This window comes from Cetorhinus maximus, chromosome 20, assembly GCF_964194155.1.
Source record: "Cetorhinus maximus chromosome 20, sCetMax3.hap1.1, whole genome shotgun sequence".
NCBI classification, from domain to species: Eukaryota; Metazoa; Chordata; class Chondrichthyes; order Lamniformes; family Cetorhinidae; genus Cetorhinus; species Cetorhinus maximus.
In genome coordinates this window covers 68,781,754-68,807,574 of record NC_135898.1, presented here as the reverse complement: position 1 = coordinate 68,807,574, position 25,821 = coordinate 68,781,754, and the positions used below count along the sequence as shown (strand labels likewise).

At 42.5% G+C, this 25,821-nt stretch overlaps 1 protein-coding gene across 3 annotated transcripts in view; it reads right to left on the bottom strand.

Annotated features, from left to right (window-relative positions):
* Window positions 1-25,821, bottom strand: part of LOC144694453 (methylated-DNA--protein-cysteine methyltransferase-like) — a 388,079-nt gene that overhangs the window by 9,759 nt on the left and 352,499 nt on the right. For all 3 annotated transcript variants that reach the window (XM_078564883.1, XM_078564884.1, XM_078564886.1), the window contains one exon: window positions 21,965-22,104. In XM_078564883.1, coding sequence (XP_078421009.1) covers window positions 21,965-22,104 — 140 coding nt within the window. The remainder of the gene's footprint in view (window positions 1-21,964; window positions 22,105-25,821) is intronic.

Here is a 25,821-nt window from a genome sequence, read left to right as displayed (position 1 = left end):
AGGTAAGCTCTAACTAGAACTGATAGGCCAGAACTTTTTGCTTGGCTTGCGGGCGCACGCCCAACATGCTCAAGCGTAAAATTGTGCGTGATGATGTAGGGTGAGCGTCCCGCCGTCATCGCACACTAGCACGATATTCCGGTCAGTGGGCGTGCGCTAGAGTTGGCAGCGCACCCCCTGACAACTAAGAGGGCTATTAAGCCCATTAATGGCGCAATTAACTGGGAATTTTCATTGCCCGTCCAACATTATGGTTGGCGGGCGGGGCGAATCAGCCAGGTGGCCTTTGCATTTTTCAGGAAACTTCATCCAAGGGCGGGATGAGGTTTCCGAGGTTAATTAAAAAAAAGATTAAAATGTTTGGACACAAATTTCAGCATCGATATGTTAAGGTGACTCATTTTGATGCGTGGGCATTTTTTCCAGATTTTTCAATCCGTTTTTATTGAATTTAATTTCTTCAGCTCCCTAACGCCGCTCTGTGCCTTCAGGGAGCTTTCATTCCGTGCTCCCCAGCGCCTGTGCTGACTTCAGTGTTCGCCCTCCTCGCACCCCTCACCCCGGCAGCGCCGAGTCTTTCAGTGCACTTTTTATGCTGGCTGGCCGTTAATTGGCCAACCAGCGTGAAATCGCGGTCGGGGGCCGATCACGGGCGGCGGTCCGTTCCCTGGCCACTCCCGGGCCCGCCGATCACGGCCGCCTGCTGACTCAAAAATCCTGCCCATAGAATTAAATTGAGTGTTCACAACTTAAACATTAAATAGTAAAATGTTAGCAGAAATGATTGTGCCATCGACAATAATGCCATTAGGGCCAATGCAATAAAATAATCCTACTTAAATGTTACACTTCATTCTTTAATATGATAGAAAGGCTTCACTAATCAATAAACATGTCCTGTTACCTCAGTTTTCAAACAGGCGTAGCAAGGGTTAAGTGTATATTACGTAAGATGCAACATTTTTCTGCATGCAGCTTGTCCACTGTTTCAGTAAGTATACAGTTCAATAAAAATAAAAGTAAATTAACTCAACTAATTGCAAATATGAACAAGGTCCTGTTTTACCTAATTTTAATACAGCACTGTTTATTATAATATTGTTCTTGATATGTCTTTTATGAGAAGATTCTTGCAGTATTATATGACCTCAATGAATTGTGGAAGTTCATTAAATATAATCACTGAAACCATAAAAAGTTACATTAAGCACTTCACTTAAAAAGAATGTATAAGGTCTAGTATGTAATTGTGGAATACACCAGATGAATGCTTAGACTAGACAAACAGATATCATTTGCTCTCATCACTGTCATTGGTGGTAAAAATGTTTTCCATTCAATGCGATGACAGATTGTATGAGGAACTGTAACCCTTGAACTTTCCTTCCTTTTCCATGAAATTGTTTTTAATCCATAAAAAGGTACAGAAATGGTGCTGGGAAATGAGCCTTTATACAGTCAAGGCAACAAGATAATTGTACCAGTTGTATTATTTTGCCATATTCCACCATAATTTTTGCTTTCCCTTACTTAATTTATACTTTTGACTGCATCATAATAAATTATCTAATATTACTCAGATTTAAGCCAAAAATTATATTTAAATCATGATTTGCCATACCCCACAGTGCTATATTACATTGAATGACCACTCCAAACAAAAAGGGACAAAATAAATTACATTTTAGTAATTAAACAATAATTTGCCAATTTCAATTGCTTACTTTACTTGGGGCTTAGGTGTTTCTGTTATTACACTGATTAATGCATTTGTACAACATTGCTTTGTGCACTATTCAACACAATCATTAACTCATTCATTTAAATGGGTTACAATCGTATTAAAATGAATCTCGGTTTGTATGTCTAGAAACAGCAATCATTGATTGTTTCTATCTGTGAAATATGGTTTCAGTTTGATTGATAACCTCTCTTTAGAACAGATTCATTGAATATTAAAATATTTATTGCAGCACTAGCACTAGGACTTTAGCAATTTTTAAAAAACTGGTACAAATAGCTTGCTGGCACAGCAGGGTGGTTGGGTGTTATGACTGTGCCACTGAGCTTGATACATAGTGAGCTCATGTTCCTTGCAAGTCCATAAGACACTTGCGTGAAGTAACGATAAAATAATTTCCCCTCAATTGAGTGAGAAGACAACCTAAAAGAATGTGGTATCAACATGCACTGTTTTCAAGGACAATCAAGTTGTTGGTTACAGAAGCTTGTGAACAGGCTACATGCTTGCCTTCCATATCTCTCAGACTGGCAAATCGAGACAGTGTGAAAAATTATTTTAGAAAGTCAGAAAAATATGCTTTTTGCATGAAAATAATCATGATTGTGGCAAGCAATTTACTTCAGGTGCAGTATTAAAATGTGTACAATAGATAAAAAGTGTTTTTTTTTTAAACATAGTATTCATCTTGTTCTTTTTTTAATTGAAGCAGTAACCTCTTTTTTAATTCCCCCACCCATTCCTTTTCCCTCCAATGCCCTTATCCTTTTCTCTACGTGTTGACTTCTTTCAGTGGGTAGAATTTCAAACATGATAATCCTTTAGGGAAGAAATAAAGAAATTGAAATAAAGGAAGGACATTTATATAACATCTTTCATGTGCTCAGACTGTTCTACCATGCATCACAGACAACGAATGGGAGTGCTGAAGCCAATTGCATTGTCATTACTGGTGCACTGGCTGTAATCAGCTAACTCAGGACAGGTTGGGGACCAATCACAGGCCTTTGTGGTTTGCTGCTCAGTGCCTCAACCAGCTAAACCACTAGGGGACTGGCGTCATGTTAATTTTGAGGGTATTTTACTCAAAGTCAAATGAACCAAGTCAAATATACAAATGGGAAACATCCATCACTGGTTCCTCCTAAAATTTCCTTGTCATGAGGTCTGTACCCACATCAGCAACCTGACAATTTTGAGCAGAACCACATTTTCATCTGGTGATTCCTTTTAGCTTATCATTTCAATGGCCTGGGTCTTGGATCAACTTTGAAAAGGCTAAACCAGAGCTGAAGCCTCCATCCAAAGCAACTGCACTTCAAAATCCAATAAGTTTTTGTGTTTTAAATTCCATAATAGTAAACCATGAAGCATTTGAGAAGTTGGATTCTTCAATCTTTTGTCGAAATAAAGCTTATAATAGTGATAACGGAGCATTTAAGTAGCTTGTTTTTCATAGCATCTTTCATACTGACGGTATGAACTTTAATAAATCTAGTCTGATATGCTCACTTTTTCATGTACTGTAAATTTCCAAACCATAGATTTGTCTTGAATAAAAATAACATGAAGGAGACTTTCGATCAATACTGGAGCCCCTTAGATTCAGGTAGCAGCTGAATATTCTCTCTAACTTTGCATTTTGTACTTCTGGGTAGAGCCCACCAGGGAAAGGACTTGTTTTCACTCCAGGCCTCATCAATACCTAAATCCTGGTGAACAAGTGACACTGAGAAGCTGTAATCAATAGCTCCCTGTGCGTTTTTTCTTCTGGTCAAATGGTTCAGCACTACTGACAGCCTTGACACTTAGAACATGATGCTAAATCTTTATCAACAGCCATCTAGGTGACTGGCAAAACAAGACGCTGGCACTCATTAACGCTCGTGGCAATCTGTGAATAAACTAACTCCCCAATAAAGCTCTTGTTTAAAAAAGGTGAAGAAAAACTCTCTGTACCATGTATTGATTGTCTTTGAACTGCATTTAGCAAATCCTGTCAGTAGACTGAATTCAACAGTATTCAATGGTGGTGTCAAGCTCATTACTTGTTTTAGGTTTTATACAGTAGAAGGTGACCATTCCACTATGACCAACTGCAGCAATATAATTGCACCTATTTCCAAATCCATTTTCCAATGTCAATAAATGGAGTTACAGAGACAAAGGGCTGAATTTTCCTGGCCATGTGCTGGTGGCCTTGCAGACAGGGGATCAATGGGGAGGGGAGAGGTTTGTCCCCAAGAAAATAAGGGGAAGCTGCATTGGTATGGCTCCCAGGAGCAATCCCAGGGACAGGCAGCCAATTAATGTTGTTAAGGCACCAATAAAGGACAATTTTGCAGCCTTACTGGCTTTGCGGAGGCCCCCAGCTTGATGGAGGTGGCATGCCTGTGGCAGGCTGGGGGCGGGGGTGTGGTGGGAAGTGTGGAGAGGGGGTGGTTGGTCTTCAGAGGTGGAGGCTCCTTGCCCCAATGACAAGGCTGTGGGCAGGAAAGGCCCTATCCGTGCCCAAGTGATTCAGGTGGAGGGGGTACTCTGAGGGGCCTAACGGCGTTGAAATCTGATATTTTTCAAATTTGTATTCCACCTCTGAGGGTGCTTCTATGTTGAAGTGTCCTCACGGTTCCTGACCTGCCTCAGCAGTGCCCGCCTTTCCCAGTGAGGCTACAGAGCTGCCAACGCTCAGACTGAGTCTGCAGAAACGAGAGTCGGCCTGCTGTTCTTAATAGGTAGCTTCCTGGAGGATTGTGCCATTGGTCTTGCTGCTGGAAAGTGCAGGCCCAGGACCCCCACGTGTTCCTGACATTGGGGTCCCAAAGACCATGGGCAAATCCAACCCAAAATGTCCATTTTCTGTTTGGCTTTGTGAACTCAATTTTTTAAGCTAACAGCTTTACCATACTTCTTGCATCATTTAACTACAATAAAAGCTAGGATCTTCCAGGATTTTCAGAAAAGTTAACAAATTTGCTGGTTTGCAATATACTAATCACATGTACAATGATGAAAATGTCAAAAAATTAACACAGGTAACTGATTTGGACAAAAGCAATAGGAATATCTAGGTAAGATCCCAAAATTTTATGGAATGATGAATGCATATACAATATTCACAAAAATGTAACATATTCATTACCCAGTGAATGATATACATCATATATTGCGGGGACACGCCATATAGTGATACTGAGCTTAGAAGATTATGCATTGAAATCCCACTTCAGAATTCTGACACTTAATCTAGGTCAATATTTCAGCATAGTACTGGGGAATTCTTCCTTGCCAGATGTATATCACAACTTATCTCAATGTAACTTCAATTCTTCATTGCAATAAAGAAAATTATAAACTATACTAAGTGTTCTGGTTAGCGGGTGATGTAGCACTTTCTTTTGACTTGTCCTATCATAGGCTTGTTCTGGGTTTGGCCAGATCTGTTCTTAAGGTAGATGGGCCCAGTGTCTGCCTGCCTTTCTCAATAGAACTCTTCAACTGACTGCCTACATGCACATTTTTGTCTGTTGTCTGAACATAGCGATCAAGAGTTTGACTTCCACCTCTTTAGGGTTGCCTATAGTGGAGCAGCCCAGGTATGGACTCCTTGAAACTCGCCCTTAAGGAGCTCAAAATGATAGAGCATGCCAATCTCGACTCTGTGAATGTTTACTGGTGTGTTTTATAATAAGGTTCCGTTGTTTCAAGCAATATAGGTAGAAGCTTCACTTCACTTCTAATCGACAATCCCAGCATGTGGCTGTCCTGTGAATCTACCCCCCGGCGAGCAAAACATAAGACTTTTTCTTACAGCCTTATGATTTGCAGGAAGGTAAAAGATCTAAAAAATAAGTAGATAGAGAAGGCAAAACTGTTTATTTATGATGACACATTGTCGGCTTACAGAAAAACAATTGTTGACACTTCTTTTCTGATGCCCTACATATTTCTGCAGTACCCCAACTGAAAATCGGCTGCAGCTCCATAAATTTTACAAGAAGGGCCTGCTGGAACTCACAAAACCCTTTCTGGACTCACAGCTGTTTCGGAGGACATATTTTCATATTTTCAATTATATGGCAGCCAGCATACTTAAGTATCCTGACCCTGAACCAGAGGCTATTCAGTTTAATTCTTACATTAAACTAACAATTTGGTTGTGCCCAAAAATGGCAGGCAAGGACATGGAGCTTGTGCTACAGTGATCATGTTAAGTTGCTGCTGGCCAATAAATAGCGCTGCCTGCACACTTGAACAGGTGTGAAAGGTAGCGTTATTTACTGGCTTTGGGCTGGGGAGGAGGGATATTGAGGTTCACTGATGTTACTTAAAGGCAGCCAGCATCTCGTAAAGGAGAAGTACACTTTGGCTGTAGATAGCACGATATGTCTGTATGGAAAGAAATAGCTGCAATGCATCCAGGCAGTGAACAATAGGAGGGAGATTCTGTTTTCTCCGGAGGTCAGAAAGCCATCCAAGCAACTCTTCCTACACCAGTGAGGATAGGTCAATGCCATGAATTTAGCTCCTGGGACAAGACTACACTGCCAAAAGAAGTTCAATGATCTCACCTCAATTACTATCTCCTCACAGCTGCTGCTTCAGTATTTATAATTCTTCCTCCTCCTGCTTCCCTTCACTCTCCTACAATCACAGCACCACACTTCCACTCGATATCCTTTTCCTCCTACCCCTATATTCTGCACACGCTCCTCTCTCCACTGTTGAAACTTTCATTTCCTCACAGCTCACATCTAACTCATTACACAAACTATTTGACCATGACATGTACACGTTCTCTAAATACCTCACATGGATGTTGCTACCATATCCCTTTCTTTCTTGCAGGAGAAGGTCGTGTATAACTTGTGGCAGGAGCCACGATCGGAGAAGGCTGATCCTGCCTACACATCCACTTCCCATACAAGAAACATACTGATTATCACTGGTCGTTGTAAGGTTATAGCCATGGTGAGTGGCATCACTGGAGGAGACATCGCACAGAATTTCTTCATATTTTATCCTCCTTTCTTTTCTTCCTTCTGTCCCATCCCATACGTTTCCGTATTGCAAACTACAGCTCTTTCTTCTCCCTTCAGATTAAAAGATAAATCTGTTCTTCTCTTTCATGTTCAGGAGCTGGAGATGTGAAAGCCCCTTTGCCACTTCAGGAGAAGGTCAATCTTCCTGAAGATGTAGTATCACTCGATCAGACCCTAACAAGCACCAGTTTGGAAACTGACACTAGACATGGTCTAGAGGGTAGCCTATGGAGAGGTCTTCATATACTGAATTATCACAAGTTGCAAAATCTAGAGCAGGCAGCTAGAACACCACAGGTGCTAGTTCTCCAGAGGACAAGAACACGTACCCTGCTGCAGAGGACTCAGATGTTGAATTCAAGTGTTCAGTATACTGAAGGAGGATGATGGGCATACAACAGGAAATGGGTAGCCTGCCATAAAGTTTGCGTTCAATGACTCAGAGAATGGAGGAGTCCAGTTCAATCTTGTGTCAGGGTTTCATGCAGAGTGTGGCAACTACTCTGTAAACATGAAACGAATGGTCAGTGCATCCATGATGGAACCTCTGTTGATCAATTTGACTGTTTCCATAATAGCTCACATTGTTGGTGTGGGAGTTCAGACAGGATCCATCTTGCTTCTCAGAGTCTGTGTTGAAAGCCGTTTCCAGGGCATCACATCATTCCTGCGTGTGGTTCGCACATAAAGCCATATGGGTGCTGAGGGGCAGTCCCACGAGAGTGGCCTGGCTCAAGATGCGAGGCACCCACTGTTCTCTCTGGATGACAGCATGCCAGCTGCATTACCACCGACTCTGCCAATGCCCTTGCTAGTGCCACATAGTATGTGCTGTGGCAGTTTGGACTATCTGGATAAGTTGCTGCAATCTACATCAGAGCCCTCAAAGCACAGAGCTGTTCAAGCTTTTCCACATTGATCAAAGTGTCTCAATGGAAGCTCATCAGCTTTTCACCTCCCAGCCTTTGGCCACTGAGATCACATTCCCAGGAGCACGATAGGTAAATGAGCACCAAGTGATTGCACAAGGACAGGACGAACCACAGACTGGTTCGAGGCTCAAGTTGTGATTGCAGCAGTTAATGTAGCTTGGTGACAGCTTCCTCTTTGAAAGGAGAGGACATGACACATTGTTTGTCAGTGAAAATAAGGCAGGTGCTCTCCTTGAAGATCCACTGTATGTGATCTCCTGTGCAGTGCTCTCCTTTTCCCTCTTCTCCCAGTTGCTCCAGGTTACTCCTGTTTTCCATTGCTTCCTTTCATCTTCTAGTCTCAAAGGTTGATGTACCAGGCCATCTATTACTGCAGTGAAATGGTTACAAAAGCAGCCAAAAGTGGCCCAGCAAAAATCTCAAAGTCAAAAGCCAGTTGTACAAGTCAGAATATAGACTTAAAACCGTCCGTAGATTAACCAACAATCTAGAGGGACAAAGCAGTAACTAACTTCTATGTAGTGGACAAGCCCTTGGAATAATATTGTGAAAAGGCCCTTGCTGCCTGTTTATTCCACAAGTTGTCGAATAAGTTTATCATGTGGTGAGTCAGACACTGGGACAAATTTTAAAAAGGAGTCTTATCCTTATTTGAACCTTTTAACGAACATTTTAAACATATCCGGTGCGTGTCCTGGGTACTTATATGGAAGAGCTGTTATGATAAGGGGGGCTGTGCATGTTTGCCATGGAATATATGGGCATGCCCGCCATATTGGTCACTTAAGAGATTGTTTTATGCCTTTATAATGAGTACTGCACCAAAAAATTCTGGACTACTAAGCTTTGAACTGTAGACAAGCATAACAAGATAAATTCATGCAGAAACCTTTTATTTAGACCTCTCCTTATAGTAACCACTGTCGGTGATCTTGCTTAACCTGCATGGCAGTCATTAAAATGACCTTGAACTAATCAGTCCAACATTCCCTTACTCCCAAGAGCCTTCATGATTCTTTTACGAGTCCCTTGTAGTGTTCTAATGAGCTTGTTAATTGAACTCCACGTTTGCCCTTTGAGGACCATAGACCTTACAATCAATCTGAAATACAGAAAAGTATTTGAAGTTTTTTCCTCTGCAAAGGTGAGTTGATCCATAGTGTCCTTGGCATAATTTTAGCAAAAACATTGCTTCTCTCAGCTAATGACGACTTCTCTTTTGTCTTCTGATGAAGTTGGAAGGTCACTGTGTGAATTACGTGCAGTGAGCTAACTACGAAGGAATACTTGTCGGATATATGAACATAAGAGCATAAGAACTAGGAGCAGAAGACGACCATACAGCCTGTCAAGAATGCTCTGCCATTCAATATGATCATAGCTGATCTTGAGCTTCAAGTCCACTTTTCCCCCTGCTCCCATATCCCTTGATTCCCTAAAATACCAAAAATCTGTCTAACTCAGCCTCAAATTTATTCAATGAGTGCGACTTTTCAGCTGGGAGTTTGTTGAGCGAGGGAGTTTTATTCTAGTTTTGTTTGCATTTAGCATTAACTTAAAACAGTAATTTTTAGTTAAAGTTTAAATTTCTAAATCCAGTCTTAAGGATAAACAAGCTCTCTACTAGAGAGCAGCTGTATTAAGTTAATTAGGTAGCTAGCTTAATCTGGTTTCTAGCAGAGCTGACTCATCTAAATCTCAACTAGTATAAATACAGGGGTATTAGTGCAACTTGTGACAGAGTGTGACTTCACAGAATGAACACCTGGGAGTTTGGTGAGTGATGTGAAAAGGACAAGGAGGTGCTTTGTTTTACCTTTGGTTCTTACTTCGGTACAGAGGAGGAAGCTGATTGATGAGTGACTGGTAAGTTATTCTACTCATAATAAATAGTTTGTAAAAGTTAAGGTATGCTAGAGCAGCTTGAACAAGTAGCATGTGCATCCTGTGGAATGTGGGAAGTCATGGACGCACCATGTCTCCTAGATAAACGTATCTACAGGAAGTGTCACCAGCTGCAGAAGCTTGAGAAGCTTGAGCTTTGGGTTTTGGAAGTCGAGTGGCGGCTAGAGTCACTGTGGTGCATCCGTGAGGTAGAGAATTATGTGGGTAGCATGTTTAGGAAGGTGGTCACACCGCAGTTTAGGAGCATGCAGGGAGGGGTGGGTGACCACCAGGCAGTCTAAGAGAACCAGGTAGGTAGCGCAGGATACCCGTGAGTCGATCTTGCTCGCTAAACAGTTTTCCATTTTTGATACTAGTGAGGGTGATGGTTCCTCAGGGGAGTACATGGCCCATGGCACCACGGGTGGCTCAGCTGCACGGGGGGGGGCGGGGAAGAAGAGTGAAAGAGCCATAGTGATAGAGGATTCGTTAGTTAGGGGAACAGACAGGCATTTCTGTGACCATAGATGTGACTTCAGGACGTGCCTCCCTGGTGCCAGGGTCAAGGATGTCACAGAGTGACTGCAGGACATTCTTCTGGGGGAGAATGAACAGCCAGAGGTCATGGTCCACATTGGTGCCAACCACATAGGTAGGAAGAGGGATGAGGTTCTGAAAGCAGATTTGAGGGAGTTAGGAAAGAAATCAAAAAGCAGGACTTCAAAAGCAGTAATCTCAGGATTACTCACAATGTCACATGCTAGTCAGCATAAGAATAGGAGGATGGAGCGATTAAACACGTAGCTGGAGCATTGGTGTAGGAGGGTGGGCATCAGATTTCTGAGGCATTGGGGCTGATTCTAGGGAGATTTTCTAGTGTTGTTGGTGAGGACATAAACTTGATTAGCAGGGAGATGGAAACATGAGAGGGAACTGAGATTGGAGGGAAGCAATATGGTAACAGGAAGTAGAAAATTAGAAGATGAAATTAGAAGGCAGACAAGGCGAAGACAAGCATCAAATAGGACCAGAATGTGGAATAATGTTTAAAAAGACAAAGTTAAGGGCACTCTATCTGAATGAATGGAGCATTTGCAATAAGGTAGATAATTTGAAGACATAATTGAGGTAAATGGTTATGATTTAATTGTCATTATGGAGACATGGTTACAGGGTGACAGAGACTGGGAACTGGATATTTGTCATTTAGGAAGGATACACAAAAAGGAAAAGAGGTGGAATAGCGCTCTTAATAAGGGATGAGATCAGTACATTAGTGAGACTGAAGGATAAAGGTAGAATCAGTTTGGGTGGAGCTAAGAAACAGCAACAGGCAGCAAACGTTGGCTGAGGGTTGTTTATAGGCCACCAAACTGTAGTGGTAACTTTGAGCACAATATAATTCAGGAAATTAGAGCTGTATGTAAAATGAGAAATACAGTAATAATGGGTGACTTCAATTTACATATAGACTGCATAAACTTAATTAGCATTAATGCTGTGGAGGATGAATTCCTGGAGTGTGTATGAGATGGACTTCTGGAGGATTACATTGAATAACAGAAATAACTATGGATTAGGTTATCTTAGATTTAGTATTATGTAATGAGAAAGGGTTAATTAACCAACCTTGCTGTAAACGAGCCTTTAGGAAATAGTGACCTTAATATAAAAGAATTTTATGAGAGGAGATTTTGTTGAAACGTACAAAATTCTTAGAGGGCGTGATAGGATAAATGTAGATAGGGTGTTTCTCCAGGCTGGTGAGTCTAGAACCAGAGGGCACAGTCTCAGAACAAGAGGCAGGCCATTTAGGACTTTCTTCACTTAGAGGGTGGTGAATTTTTGGAATTCTCCACCACAAGGGCTGTGGAAGCTCAATTATTGAGCATGTTCAAAAGGATACTAATGACATCAAGGGCTATGGGGATAGTGCGGGAAAGTGGCGTTGAGGTAGATGATCAGCAATAATCTAATTGAATGGCAGAGCAGGCTTGATGAGTTGAATGGTCTGCTCCTGCTCCCATGTTTAACATTGGCATATCCACAACCCTCTGGGTTACAGGATCCCAAAGATTCACAACCCCATTGAGTGAAGAAAATGCTCCTCATCCCAGTCCTAAATGGTTGGCCCCTTATCCTGAAACTGTGCCCCCTTGTTTTAGGGGGGGAAAAAACCTCTCAGTAGCTACTTGTCAAGTCCCTTCATAATATTGGATGTTTCAGTGAGACCACCTCTCATTCTTCTAAACTCAAGCCTCTCATCACAGGGCAATACTATTATTGCACTGCCTCCAATGCAAGTACATTCTTTCTTAACCTTCCATGGATTGCTACATTGATATTGTGGTGAAACTTGTGTATTCTAGCAATCCCTTGAATGATGCTTTCAGGAACTCCTTGCTCCTGGTAGGGCCATCCACGGTGGCAAGGTTGGAGGAGAACTGCCAGACAAAGTGCGGTCCAAATGTGCTTAACGGCAGAATAGAATAAGGAAGACTCTGTGTCTCACTGACTGTGAACACAAAAGAAGGCAGTAGCAGTGAGGTTGTCCCAGTCATCAGGATTCGACACGTCACTGAAATCTGACCACCAGTCAGTCAAGATGATGTGGCCCCAAGGCACCCATGTTAAACAAACAGGCTTCTTCCAGGGTTTTTTTTATTTATGGGGTGTGGGCATTGCTGGCTAGGCCGACATTTAATGTCCATCCCTAATTGCCCTTAAGAAGGTGGTGGTGAGCTGCCTTCTTGGACTGCTGCAGTCCGGTGGTGTAGGTGCACCCACAGTGCTGTTGAGGAGTGAATTCCAGGATTTTGACCCGGAGAGAGTGAAGGAATGGCGACATATTTCCAAATCGGGATGGTGAGTGACTTGGAGGAGAACATCCAGGTGACGGTGTTCCCATGTATCTGCTGACCTTGTACTTCTAGATGGTAGCGATCATGGGTTTGGAAGGTGCTGTCTAAGGGGGCTTGGTGAGTTCTTGCAATTCATCTTGTAGATGGTACTCACTGCTGCCAATGTGCATCGGTGATGGAGGGAGGGAGTGAATGTTTGTGGAAGGGGTGTCAATGAAGCAGGCTGCTTTGTCCTGGATGGTGTCAAGTTTCTTGAGTGTTGTTGGAGCTGCACTAATCCAGGCAAGTGGAGAGTATTCCATCATAATCCTGACTTGTGTCTTGTAGATGGTGGACAGGCTTTGGGAGTTGGGTGGTGAGTTACTTGTCATAGGATTCCTGGCCTCTGACCTGCTCTTGTAGCCACAGTATTTATGTGGCTAGTCCAGTTCAGTTTCTGGTCAATGGTAACCCTCAGGATGTTGCTTGTGGGGGATTCAGCGATAGTAATGCCATTGAATGTCAAGGGGTTGGATCCTCTCTTGTTGGAAGTAGTTGCTGCCTGGCATTTGTGTGGCACAAATGTTACTTGCTACTTGTCAGCCCAAACCTGGACATTGGCCATGTCTCGCTGCATTTGGACATGGACTGCTTCAGTATCTGAGGAGTCGTGAATGGTGCTGAACATTGTGCAATCATCAGTGAACATCCCCAATTCTGACCTTTTTTCATTTGTTCATGGGATGGATACGTCACTGTCTTGGCCAGCATTTATTGCCCATCCCTAATTGCCCTTGAGAACTGAGTGGCTTGCTAGGCTATTTCAGAGGGCATTTAAGAGTCAACCACATTGCCGTGAATCTGGAGTCTTATGTAGGCCAGATCTGGAGTAACATGTAGGCTGGGTTTTTCCTGACAATTTACAATGGTTTCATCGTCAGCATTAGACGTTTAAAGTCTAATTCCAGATTAGACTTTAAATTCCAGATTTTTATTGAATTCAAATTTCACCATCTTCCTTGGAGGCATTCAAACCTGGATATCCAGGGCATTACCCTGGGTCTCTGGATTACTAGTCCAGTGACAATACCACTATGCCACTACCTCCCCCTCTCCCAGGGTCCATTTATCAAGTCCTCTGGCGATGGAGAACTGGCTGTGAACATGGGAGTCTCTGGTCAAGAATCTGCACATAGGCGACAGATGCATGAAGCTCATTGGACACCTGTGTTGTCACAGAGGTGTCTTTGGGCAGCACTATCTGACTGAATAATCCTCTTCAGGTTACACTCTGCTCATCCCAAATAGGGAGGGGGGCCAGAAAAGTTGCCCTAAAAATCGGGTATCCCACTTTCTCCTGGCTGGAGACACACCCTGCGGGATCATCATCTTCGCGGGTCAAAGAAAGAAAACCTTAAATTTTGCAACTTGGAATGTTAAAACACACCTGAATAATCTCAAGAGTGGCTGTCTGGAAAGAAGAACTGCAATTGGATTATGTGAACTATCAAGACTTCAAATTGACGTTGTCGGCCTCAGTGAGACCAGCCTTCCTAGCGAGGGCAGCTGAAGGAACAAGCAGGGGGTACACCTTCTACTGGAAAGGCTGACAGTGATCCTCATGTCCACGGAGTTGGTTTTTCCATTCGGAATGGGATCTGGGATGCACTGTCAGAACCCCCTAATTGTATAAATGAAAGACTCATGGCATTTCACCTACAGCTCAGCTGTAACCAATATGCACCATCATCGGTGCTTACGTCCCGATCCTGGACTTCAATGAAGATGTCAAGAAAGGTTCTAATCTGACTTTCATAAGGCCCTCAATGCCATCCCAAAAGAAGAAAAGATCATCCTTCTGCAGGACTTTAATGCCAGGGTTGGCCGTGACTCCGATGGAGAGGAACCACTGGGAAAAATGGGGTGGGCAAAGCTAATGTAAATGATGCCCAGTTGCTGACAAAGTGTGCTCAGCATGGCCTCGTTATACAAACACCTCTTCCGCCAGAAGGACAACACAAAATCACATAGAGGCATCGTGGATTATTGGCACCTCAAAGATTATGTCACTGTTTGAGTCAAGGAGCTAAGTGATGCTTGTACCACTTGATCCATGCGGAGGACTGATGTTTGCTGGACAGATCATCAACTTGTTTGATTGGTGATGAACATCCACCTAGCACCAAGACATTGCAAGACTCAACAGACTAAGGGGAAGAAGATCAGCCCTAAAGCATCCCAATTGATGAGAGAAATTCCTAGTGCAGCTCACAACCAACCTGGACAATCTTCGCGCATGCATCTCAGAACAGTGAGATCAAATAAAGCTAGCCGTATTAGGCTCCTGTTTCCAGACCATTGGGTTCAAGCATCATCATCATCAGAACTGGTTTGAAGAGGACAATGCTGACATATGTGAACTCCTGGAACAAAAACGAGCAGCCTTCATTGCCTGGCAGAACAACCCAAGGTCGCAAGTCAAGATGCCAGCATTCCAACAGCTCAAGGCTGACACCCAAAGACAAATCCAAAAGATAAAGGACATGTGATGGAAGAGAGAGCCCGACAGGTCTAACAATATGCTGACCATCATGACATGCGAAGCACAAATCCACATAAAAGTTTAAACAAAATAACTTTCACATAACATCAGCCTTTATTTCATTTTGGGTATAAATCTAGGTGCCAGTCTTTAAATAAAGTAGTAAATAGATATTGCCACTGGTTGGCGAACCAGTAATAATGTAACACAAACTGAGGTAATGTAACACCAACATGAGAAGCATAAAGGGGTGGGTAGAATAAAGTTTTCAAGTGGAAAGTTATTAGGATATTCAGATGTAGAAATTAATCTGGGTCTGCTTTGAGGCCCAGATTTGGCAGTGTGAGGATTGTACATGTCTGAAGCAAGAGGCTTGTGGATCGATAGAAATTGGTTCTCGAACCTCACCTAAATAAATGAATACATAAAGAGCAAGAGGTGAACTATGAGGAGTGCATTTCCCATTAGAAGCCAAAAAGGTAACCAGTGTTTGGAAGACATGGGCATCGTTCTTAACAAATACTTGGGGCTGAATTTTTCCGTCCCAACGCTGAGCCCAAGTGCAATGGTGGGCTTTAAAAACAGATCCGGGATTTCCGCCCCTATTTCCAGTGCCAGCAATTTTCATCAGTGCAGGAAAGGGGGCGGGTTGGGGGTCCACCACCTGCTTTCTCAACGTTACCAGTGTTATTGTGGAAATGGGCATTTCGAAACTTTCACTATGGTGGTGGGTGGGTTTTGAAGGCAACATAAATCACACCAGCATAGAGGTGTTGTGAACCATTGTTTGCAGGTAATAACTGTATGAAAGGCAAGTACAAAAAGTATTACCTACTTGACATGTCATTATGAAATGCTGTAACATAAGTTACATATGTTTTTACTACAGTGAGTGATGATAATCCTTTGATTTATGAAGGTAAGTGACATTAAATAATGTGGCGCCGGTTGTGGCTTCTAATAATTGGCATGGTATCAAGAGAACATGGTGAAGTCTTCAGAAGCATTAAAGTAGATTATCCATGGATAAAGTGCTATTCTGCTTGCACAATTTTGAAAGGTTTGCCCAGTTTGAAATCCAATTGTGTGTGAAATGTCCCTATTGCTTTCACTTTTTCCTTGAAGTTCAGCTCACTATCTGTTTGGTTACTTTAAAGCATTGTCAGATGGCTGATATTCTGGCTGTCTTCAAAGGTGCTCATAGATTCTGCTCAAGAGAGTTTGTTTACACAGCTGTCCGGGGGAATGCGACCTTGTTTATTTTGACAGAGTTATGAGCTTCTGAAAAGGCTGATTGCTTTTAAGCGGCTGTTCAATAATGGTTTGCTTACTTTGACAGATTTATGAGCTTTTCAAAGACTTCCAAATGTTATTGTAGGGCTCGTGAGTTCTGTTTATAATTAATATTGGGTGAATAAGTTGGGTGTTTGGGTAGGTATTGGGGTAAGGAGTGCTGAGGGGGGTATGGGATGTGAGGGGGTAATGGAGCTGAGGGGAGGTAGGAAGGGCATGAGAACTGGTCTCCAGAACTCGACTAATGTCTCTGTGAATGGAGGCTGGTCTTTTAACCTGGCTGTCTCTGAATTAACCTGCTTCTATATCCGCTTCAGCCTGTCTACTCCAGGATGAAAATCCTATCGGCTGGCATTCCTGCATATGAGGCATGATCACAATTTCAGGAAATTTCCTGACTCCTGATTCTCCTCAGGTATGTAAATCCAGCCCTTGTGTTACTCTTCACAAAAAGTAGGGCATGGGGGGATTAGTGCAGACATTGTAGATATGAAGGATGAGCATGAAGTATTTAATGGAAGGAACATAGTAAGAAAGGAAACATTAAAGGATTTAACATCTCTGAAAGTAGATCAATACTTGGCCCTGATGAAATGCATCCTAGGCTAAGAGAAGCAAGGGTGGAAATAGGGCAGGCTCTGACCATCATTTCCAATCGTTTCTGGCTACAGGAATGGTACTGGAAGACTGGAGGACTGCTGGCGTTGTTCTAGTGTTTAAAAAAGGAATAGTCTAAATAATGACAGGTTCGTCAGCCTAACCTTGGCAGTCAGCAAATTATTGGAAAAAAATTTGAGGGACATTATTAATCATCATTTAAAAGGCATGAATTAATCAAGGACAGTCAGCATGGATTTGTTAAGGGAAGATTGTCTCTGACTAATTTGACCGAATTTTGACTTGGAAACAAGGGTCCGATTAGGATAACGCAGTTGATGTAGTCCACATGGATTTTGACAAGGCCTTTGACAAGGTCCCACATGGCAGACTGCTCAGAAAAGTAAAAGCCAATGGGATCCAAAGGAAAGTGGCAAGTTGGATCTAAAATTGGCTCAGTGGAAAGATGTAAAAGGGTATTGGTTAATTGGTGCTTTTGTGACTGGAAGGCTATTTCCAGTGAGGTTCTGCAGGGCTCAATCCTATGTCCCTTGCTTTTCAGTGCTATAGACTTAAATGTAGGCAGCATGATTAAGATGTTTGCGGATGATACAAAAATCTGCAGTGTGGTAAAAGTGAGGAAGAAATCTGTAAGACTGTAGGGAGATATTAATGGATTGGTCAGGTGGGCAGAAGAATGGAATTCAAATGGGAGAAGTGTGAGGTAATGCATTTGGGAGGGTAAACAAGGCAAGGAAATACACAATAAATGATAGAATACTGAGAAATGCAGAGGAACAAAGGAGCCTTGGAATGCATGTCCACAGATCCCTGAAAGTAGCAGGATAGGTCAATAGGTGGTTAAAAAAATGCATTTGGGATACTTTCTTTGAGTGGAGAGGTTATACTAGAACTGAATAACACTAGTTAGGTCGCAGCTAGAGTACTGCATACAATTCTGGTCACTGAATTACAGGAAGGATGTGGTTGCATCAGAGAAAGGTACAGGGGTGAATGGGGAATTGTAGCTCTAAGGAAAGATTGGACAGGCTGGGGTTACTTTCTTTGGAACAGAGGTGGTGAGCACAGATTTAATTAAGGTGTATAAAATTGTAAAATGCTGAGATAGAGTGGTTAGACAGGTCAATAACTAGGAAACGTAGATAACCAGGTGAAGGAATTGGTAGGAGGATAAGAGGAGAGTTGAGGAGAAATATTTTCACCCAGAAAGGATTGGGAGTGTAACTGACTGCCTGAGAGTGTGTTAGAGGGAGAAATCCTCAGTTTTTAAAACTTTCAAAAACTTACCTTTGGTTGGTGGCAGCGGAGACCATTGAGGAATCCTGAACGGGGCAGGTCTCAGTGACTAAAGGTGTCCTTTAACACATATCAGGCCGTTATTCTACATATTCATTGGGGTTAATGCCTGTTTTAGGTGTGCTGAATGCTTAACAAATCGGCCACACAAATTTGGTTGCAGTCGCAATGCCTATGCAGATTGGACGCAGGATGTTCCACTGCTAAAGTGATGCTTTGCACCCATTTTATGTCTGAGAAAATGGGCACAAGGCATACTAATTTTAAATGTAATGTTCTCTCATAAGTAGCTAATGAATGTTGTGACTAACACTATTTTAAGAGAGAATTAAATTTGAAAATGAAAATATTAAAGGCTACTTAGGAAAATGGGATTAGCATAGATAGCTCCTGTGGGGACAGTAGCAACAGTTCAAGCATAATGGCCAAATGGCACCTTCTGCCTCGAAATTTCCATTATTCTACAAAAAGATTGTGAATGTTTGAAATTAGAAAACAAAAACTGAAAATGTTGGAAATAGGCAGAACGGATGATCTGATGAAAGATCCCTAACATATACCTGTCTTTTGTATGTTTAGATGCTGTGTAATTTTCTTAGAAGATTGCACTCATACAGTGCTCAGGATATGCACTGCAGAAGGCATTCACATACTTTAACAACGTACTCTAGTTATGTTTACTTTATCATAAATTCTGCCATATTTAATGAGATATTTTGTCATATTTGACTATAACGTTATTCACTTTACAGAACATTTTAAATAGAAGATGGTATTTCTGTTTCCTGTGCAATACAATAGTGCAACAGCATGATGAGCTGCTCGAGTATAGAAACATTTTGTGACACAAAATAGAATAAATAAAGACAGTTTTCAATCATTTCTATCCTTTAAAACTTATTATTATATGATGCTGGCCTGGGAGATCTCATAGTTAAGTCTTGGAATTCTAACCGCAGTGTTGTTGGCTTGAAGACATGATTTAACAGATATTGAAACTTCCCTTCCCTCAGAAAGAAACCTTTGCCAGTTCTGAGTTGGGTTTTTGAATCGAGCACTGTATGATTATACAGCACTGCACTGGGGGGAAAAGGGCAATGAGGTAAAACTGCCAGGGCCAATCCCACCTTACAAAAGTACACTTTGTGTCATCTGATTACAGAGTACCATTGACTATAACTAAACAGCAGTCTCCCATCCAATACTTTAGCTAGTGTAGAATTGGCTGAATCTGATGCCCACTTTCATACCCTCTGTACTATGCAGTTTCATGAGCTGTGAGATGGGGAAAAAATATTACTGCTGCTGGCCTCAGCCACTCATGCATGCTGATTTTCCTTCAATCTTTCCCTGCCTGCTGTGCAGGAACTGGGTAAAAAAGTAAAGAAAACTTTCTGCCTGCTCAGTGCAGAGAAGTAAGAGTTGAAACATTTGAGTATGGAAGCGTGTGCTGGCTATTGTGGATTGACAGCTGATGGCCATTTTTTTGGCTCTGCCTGTTTTCTCTGCATGTTTGAGTGGATTTGCATGAATTTAGAATTTGAGATTTAGCATAAGGTTAGTTCAAAAGTTACGTCAAGCTCATTTGAAAATAAACAAGATAACAGCGGTAGGCAATTATGTTCTCCCAGTGGGATACAACATTAGGAGACCTAAATGGACAAAGAGCAGAGTGTGTGCCTGTGTGTGTGGATTGGAGGGAAGAAACTTTGTATAGTTTGGCCATTGAGGTTCATGCCTGTAGTTTCTGTACAGATTCTACTCATAGAAAACACAGTCTTTCTGTTTGTACTTAATTTTTTTTAATGGCAACTTTCTCCCTCTTTTTCCCCTCTCCTGAAGACACTGGCTTCAGCTGGGATCCAGCTATCTATCCAGTCATACTTCATGTGCAAGTTATATGTGCATGTAGATAGCCAGATTGGATTCTAACAACCTTATGTGGGGACTTTGCAGCAGGAACCAGAAAAAAGCGAAGGAGCACAATCGCTTGGTTGGTTTTTCATCCCCATTCGTCCAGGGGCAGGAAGGCACCTATAACAAATGTCAGCCTGGCTGAACAAAAACAGAATTACCTGGAAAAACTCAGCAAGTCTGGCAGCATCGGCGGAGAAGAAATCAGTTAACGTTTCGAGCCTCCATGGCCCTTCGGCAGAACTGCAGCATAGTTTCAACAAGGGAGAAATATAAATTGGTTTAAGGTGGCAGGGGGGGGGGGAAAGAGACACATTGAGGGTGTGGTGTGAGCAGATAATCCAAAGATGTCACAGACAAAAGGGTCAAAGAGGTGTTGAAGGTGGTGGTCTTTGTCTGAGAAAAGTGCTAATTAAGAATGGAAAACAGGATATTCAAAGTACAGCTCTAGTGGGGGTGGGGTGGAAAGACTAAAGGTTTTAGTTTTAGATTTAAAAATAATGGAAATAGGTGGGGAAAGAAGAATCTATATAAATTATTGAAAAAAAACGGGTGGGGGGGGGAAAAGAAACGGGGTGGGGATGGGGGAAGGGGGAGTTTAAGATCTGAAGTTGTTGAATTCAATATTCAGCCCAGAGGGCTGTAAAGTGCCTAGTCGGAAGATGAGGTGAAGCCCAACGCAAACTGGAGGAACAGCACCTCATCTTCCGACTAGGCACTTTACAGCCCTCTGGGCTGAATATTGAATTCAACAACTTCAGATCTTAAACTCCCCCTCCCCCCATCCCCACCCCGTTTCTTTTCCCCCCCCCACCCGTTTTTTTTCAATAATTTATATAGATTCTTCTTTCCCCACCTATTTCCATTATTTTTAAATCTAAAACTAAAACCTTTAGTCTTTCCACCCCACCCCCACTAGAGCTGTACTTTGAATATCCTGTTTTCCATTCTTAATTAGCACTTTTCTCAGACAAAGACCACCACCTTCAACACCTCTTTGACCCTTTTGTCTGTGACATCTTTGGATTATCTGCTCACACCACACCCTCAATGTGTCTCTTTCCCCCCCCTCCCCCCCACCCCACCTTAAACCAATTTATATTTCTCCCTTGTTGAAACTATGCTGCAGTTCTGCCGAAGGGCCATGGAGGCTCGAAACGTTAACTGATTTCTTCTCCGCCGATGCTGCCAGACTTGCTGAGTTTTTCCAGGTAATTCTGTTTTTGTTTTGTTTTGGATTTCCAGCATCCGCAGTAGCTTTTAGCTTTTTGTTTTTATCTTTATGTCAGCCTGGCCGAGATAGTTAACTCAGCACAGACACAGATTTACACTCTTCTGGTTTGTCGTGGTTCAATTATGAATTGTGTTCGCTACCTGGGTCGCTGGAGGAATTCATACATATGTTATCATTACCTACGCAACATAAATTTGCCTCCAGAAAGATTAATCTGAAATGTTATTTTCTCCATTTTTCAAACATTGCATGGATGTTAGCGGATGGCAAAGGTAAATTTTATGAAGGTGAGCTGCCAACAGAGTCTCACCAGTCTGGAGCACACGTCATGAACAAGCTCTCTATGAACCTCTATCATTAATGATAATGGACAGAAAATGGCGGGGACTGCATCCACATTTTCCTGACATGGCAAGGCTCCCTTGCAGGAGCGCACATATTCAAAATTATCCCTATGGATCTAAATGACAAATATGTTTATTAATAATGCCTAAAACACATCCTCTCAATTATCTGAACTTGCAATTATAATGGTACCATTTCAGTAACCAAGATGGTCTGGTACAAAATATGATAGTACAATTATTGGTATCATGGTTTTTCATTATTTCAGCTACTGATGTCAACTTACAGGGTTAGCTCTCATGGCTCCTCCCACAGCCCTCGCTGCTTTTGAATTGCCTGCCATTGCTGCAAGCTCCTTGTACGAGGCCATTTCTCCAAATTTCACATCGCTCAGCAGGGTCATCAACACCTTGCAGGTGAAGGTTGCTGAAGAATAGAATACAGAACACTGTTCAGGTGGTTGACAACGATTCCCAACTGCTCATGCACATGCACTAATATAAGAACAAAATAAATGAGAACAGATAAAATAAGATCTTCAGCCTTAACTCCATTTTCCTACCAGCTCCCATATCCCTTGATTCTCTGAGACACCAAAATATTTGTCCATCTCAGCCTTAAATATATTCAAAGATGGAGCATCCACAACTGTCTGGGGTAGAAAATCCCAAAGATTCACAACCCCAGGTGAAGTAAATCATCCACATTTCAGTCCTAAAAGATAAGCCACTTATCATGAGATGGAGCCCGTGTTCCAGATTCGCCAGCCAGGGGAAACAACTTCTCAGCGACGACCCTATCAAGCTTCTTCAGAATCTTATATGCTTCAATGAGATCACCTCTCATTATCTAAACTCTACTTTGATATTAATGACCAAAGCAGTTGCTTTGTTTAAAAAAGGACATTTTCACGCAGTTACCAATATTTTTCCTAAATTATTGAACAATCACCATGTAGAATAGTGTTCATTTATTGACATAAATTTTTGTGTATCACTTTAATACTGATCATTTTAACATGGGCGCAGAATTATGAAATGGTTTAGCAAGGTCAGTGATTGTAAACATTTACCAAAACATACTACATTTGTTCCCTTTGGTTAAAAAATATAATCTAGCAAACACTGTTGCATTCATTTAGATGGTACATTTGATGTACAGAAGGTTGTAAAGGGCAGATGTGAGAAAATACAAATAAAAGTAAAAGCTGGAAACACACAGCAAGCTGTTCAACATCCACAAAAAGAAAACATTTGGCTATGTAGATTTTCTCAGAAATGAAACAATAACCTGATTTTCTCTTTACAAACGCTGACAGACGCATTGTGTATTTTTAGCTTTTTTGGCGCTTATGTAAGCAGATAGTCTGATACTAGAGGGGATCAATGATTGGTATGGGATAACAGAACCCTGGGCTCATTTTAGAAATAGGCAGATGCTGTAATAAGGGGAATGAAGGGTTTTTAGTTTGGAAAGAGGAGATCAAATGGACCAAAAAACTTTCTTTATCTGAAGTTATCTTGTGGCCTTCAAAGAACAGTCGATCACTACATATTTTAGATCCAAAACAATGGCCTGGATCTTCTGAGGAACGGCAATCAGCATCTCAATGCTGGTCCACATTTCCTGCCGGATCTTCCGAGCCTGACTTTCCAAGAAATGCGGAGCACAGAGTTCCTCAGAGAGGTCTATTACAGCTGAATAGAGTCAGGGGGAAGACAGAACACATGCCCCTTTTACAACACTAACTGCTGTATGTTAAGTTTAAAGGTCCAGTTTGAATGTTAGTAAATGGATGAACGGATGAATGTTGGTGAATGGGTGAGTAGATGAATGAGTGATTGTGTAGGGTAATAGGGTGGGTAGGCGGGCGAGGAAACCGGGTAGGTTGGATGAGGTGGGTAAGCTGGTGGAAGCAGGCAGGTAGGGTGGAAGGTGTGTGAATTGGCAGGTGAACGAGGTGGAATGTGAACAGGGTGGCAGGTGCATGAACTGGTAGATGAGGAAGATGGCAGATGGTTGAGGTGGCAGGTGGGTAGGGTGGCAGGTAGGCCAGGTTCGGGAGCGTAGTCAGGTCGGGGGCTAGTCAGGTTGGATCGGTGGGGGTTGGGGGGGGGGGGGGTAATCGGTCGGGGGTGGGGGGGGGGCAGGAAGGTCATGTGGTAGTTGAGGAGCCATGGGGGTAGAAGGGGTACTGAGGGGCAAGTTGGTGGCTCAGTGAGAGTGATTTGAGGGTGGTGGTGGGGGGAGGTCAGTTGTGGAGTTACTCAGGAGTTAAGATTGCATTTTTCCTGTCTAACATTTCCTGAGTAATTATTCAGATGAGTACCTCGAACTGTCCAAAGTTGCCGACACTAACTCAGATTCAGAGGCATTCACGTAGAGTCCCAGGGAGCAGGGGAACTGACCATCGGAAGTTCAAACTTCCTGGGCAAATCCCATGGAGGTCAGCGCATCAGAACTTCCACAAGGTCCTGACGTGCACCTTGGATCCTATGTCTGGCACCTGACGATCCGGAGACCGGAAGATTTGGCCTACTGTTTTATGTAAACAGATTAAACACCTATCTAGATTCTACAAGGAGCCAATAGGAAAAATATTTTGGCCTAGATATTTGGCTGTGCAGCACCAGTTTTCAGGAATTAAATGGTCTCCTAAGCTTCTAAGATGGCAGACAGGAAGCACGTGCATTACGAGCTAAAAGTGTGCTGGCTGCCATATTGGTCAGCCTGCAGTTCCCATGTTTGAAAGGGCTTGGACCTTTTCCATATGCAAACAGGAGGCTTGATATTTGTTTAAGATCCCCACCGTAATACTGGTTTGGCCTGGGACAGTTGGTGCCAAGCAAACATGTAGGACTGCTCCACCCAGCCTTACATTAAAAGAATGCCGGCTACTGCCAGCTCCTTCTTTTCCACCCAATTTTCATTGTTCCCTCTCTGCCTTGTTGCTGTTCCTCCCTCCCATTCACATCTGCATCCTCCCTGAATTCCTGTCTATCCCCTGGTTGTTCTCACTCCCTTTCCCCAATTGCTGCCCCTCATCCCCCCAGAACCCTGTCTCTTACTCCTCCCACTCCCCCTCAAACATTGTCCCTTCCCTCCAGATTGCTCCCACGTCCTCCCTATCCCTGCTGAGTTCTCCTCTCAGATTGTTGGCGGTTCCTCACTCTCTCCCCCAATCCTTGTTCCTTGCTCTACCCACCACTATCGCTGACTCTCCCTGATTGTTTCCTATGCCTATATTTCTAGGCCCATATACCAAAGGCAGGAGCACTGGTGGGTATGGGTTACTTGTGAAACACGTGCATCAATCTGTTACTAAAGAGCATCGCCACCATAACCAAGTTGTGGTGCTCATTCATGAGTTATCTGGCAGCACCAGTTGTGTAGATAGTATAATAATTACATAGCCCTGATATTTCAATTATACCTTTACAATCAATGATAGTTTAGGATATTTGCTGGTCTTTTTTTTGTTTACAGGATGTGGGCGTTGCTGGCAAGACCAGCATTTAAAGTCAATCCCTAATTATCCTTGAGATGGTGGCGATAAACTGCGTTCTTGAAACATTGCAGTTGTTGTGGCAACACCACAGTGCTGTTAGGGAGGGAGTTCCAGGCTGTTGACCCAGCAATGATGAAGGATCAGTGATACATTTCCAAGTCAGGATGGTGCGTGACTTGGAGGGGAACTTGCAGGTGATAGTGTTCCCATGCGACTGCTGCCTTCTAGGTGGTACTGGACTTCTAGACTGTAATATTGGGTTCTGATAACTGTAACTGGTTCAATTTTTGCTCTTATTATTTGTGACATAATCAAAACATCTTAAGTGTATAACATATAAACACAGAGAAAATACTTAACATTCCACTGTAGCATACAATAAATTATGCTGTTCAAGTCATGTGATACTACTGTATATGAGTTCAAACTAAATGCCTGGATCACTGGAACATGACATGTTTTGCTGTTTGTCAAGGCATCTGCTATTGATAAAAAGAATTACCCCTCCCCCACAATCTCCAGCTTCAGAAAGGAAAAAAGCAGGACTGAGTTTCAAATTTCACTCTTGTGGGGTGAAACTTCATCTCAACTCCTTGATATGCAACTGCTTTGCAACATACCCAGCCTTTGCTTTA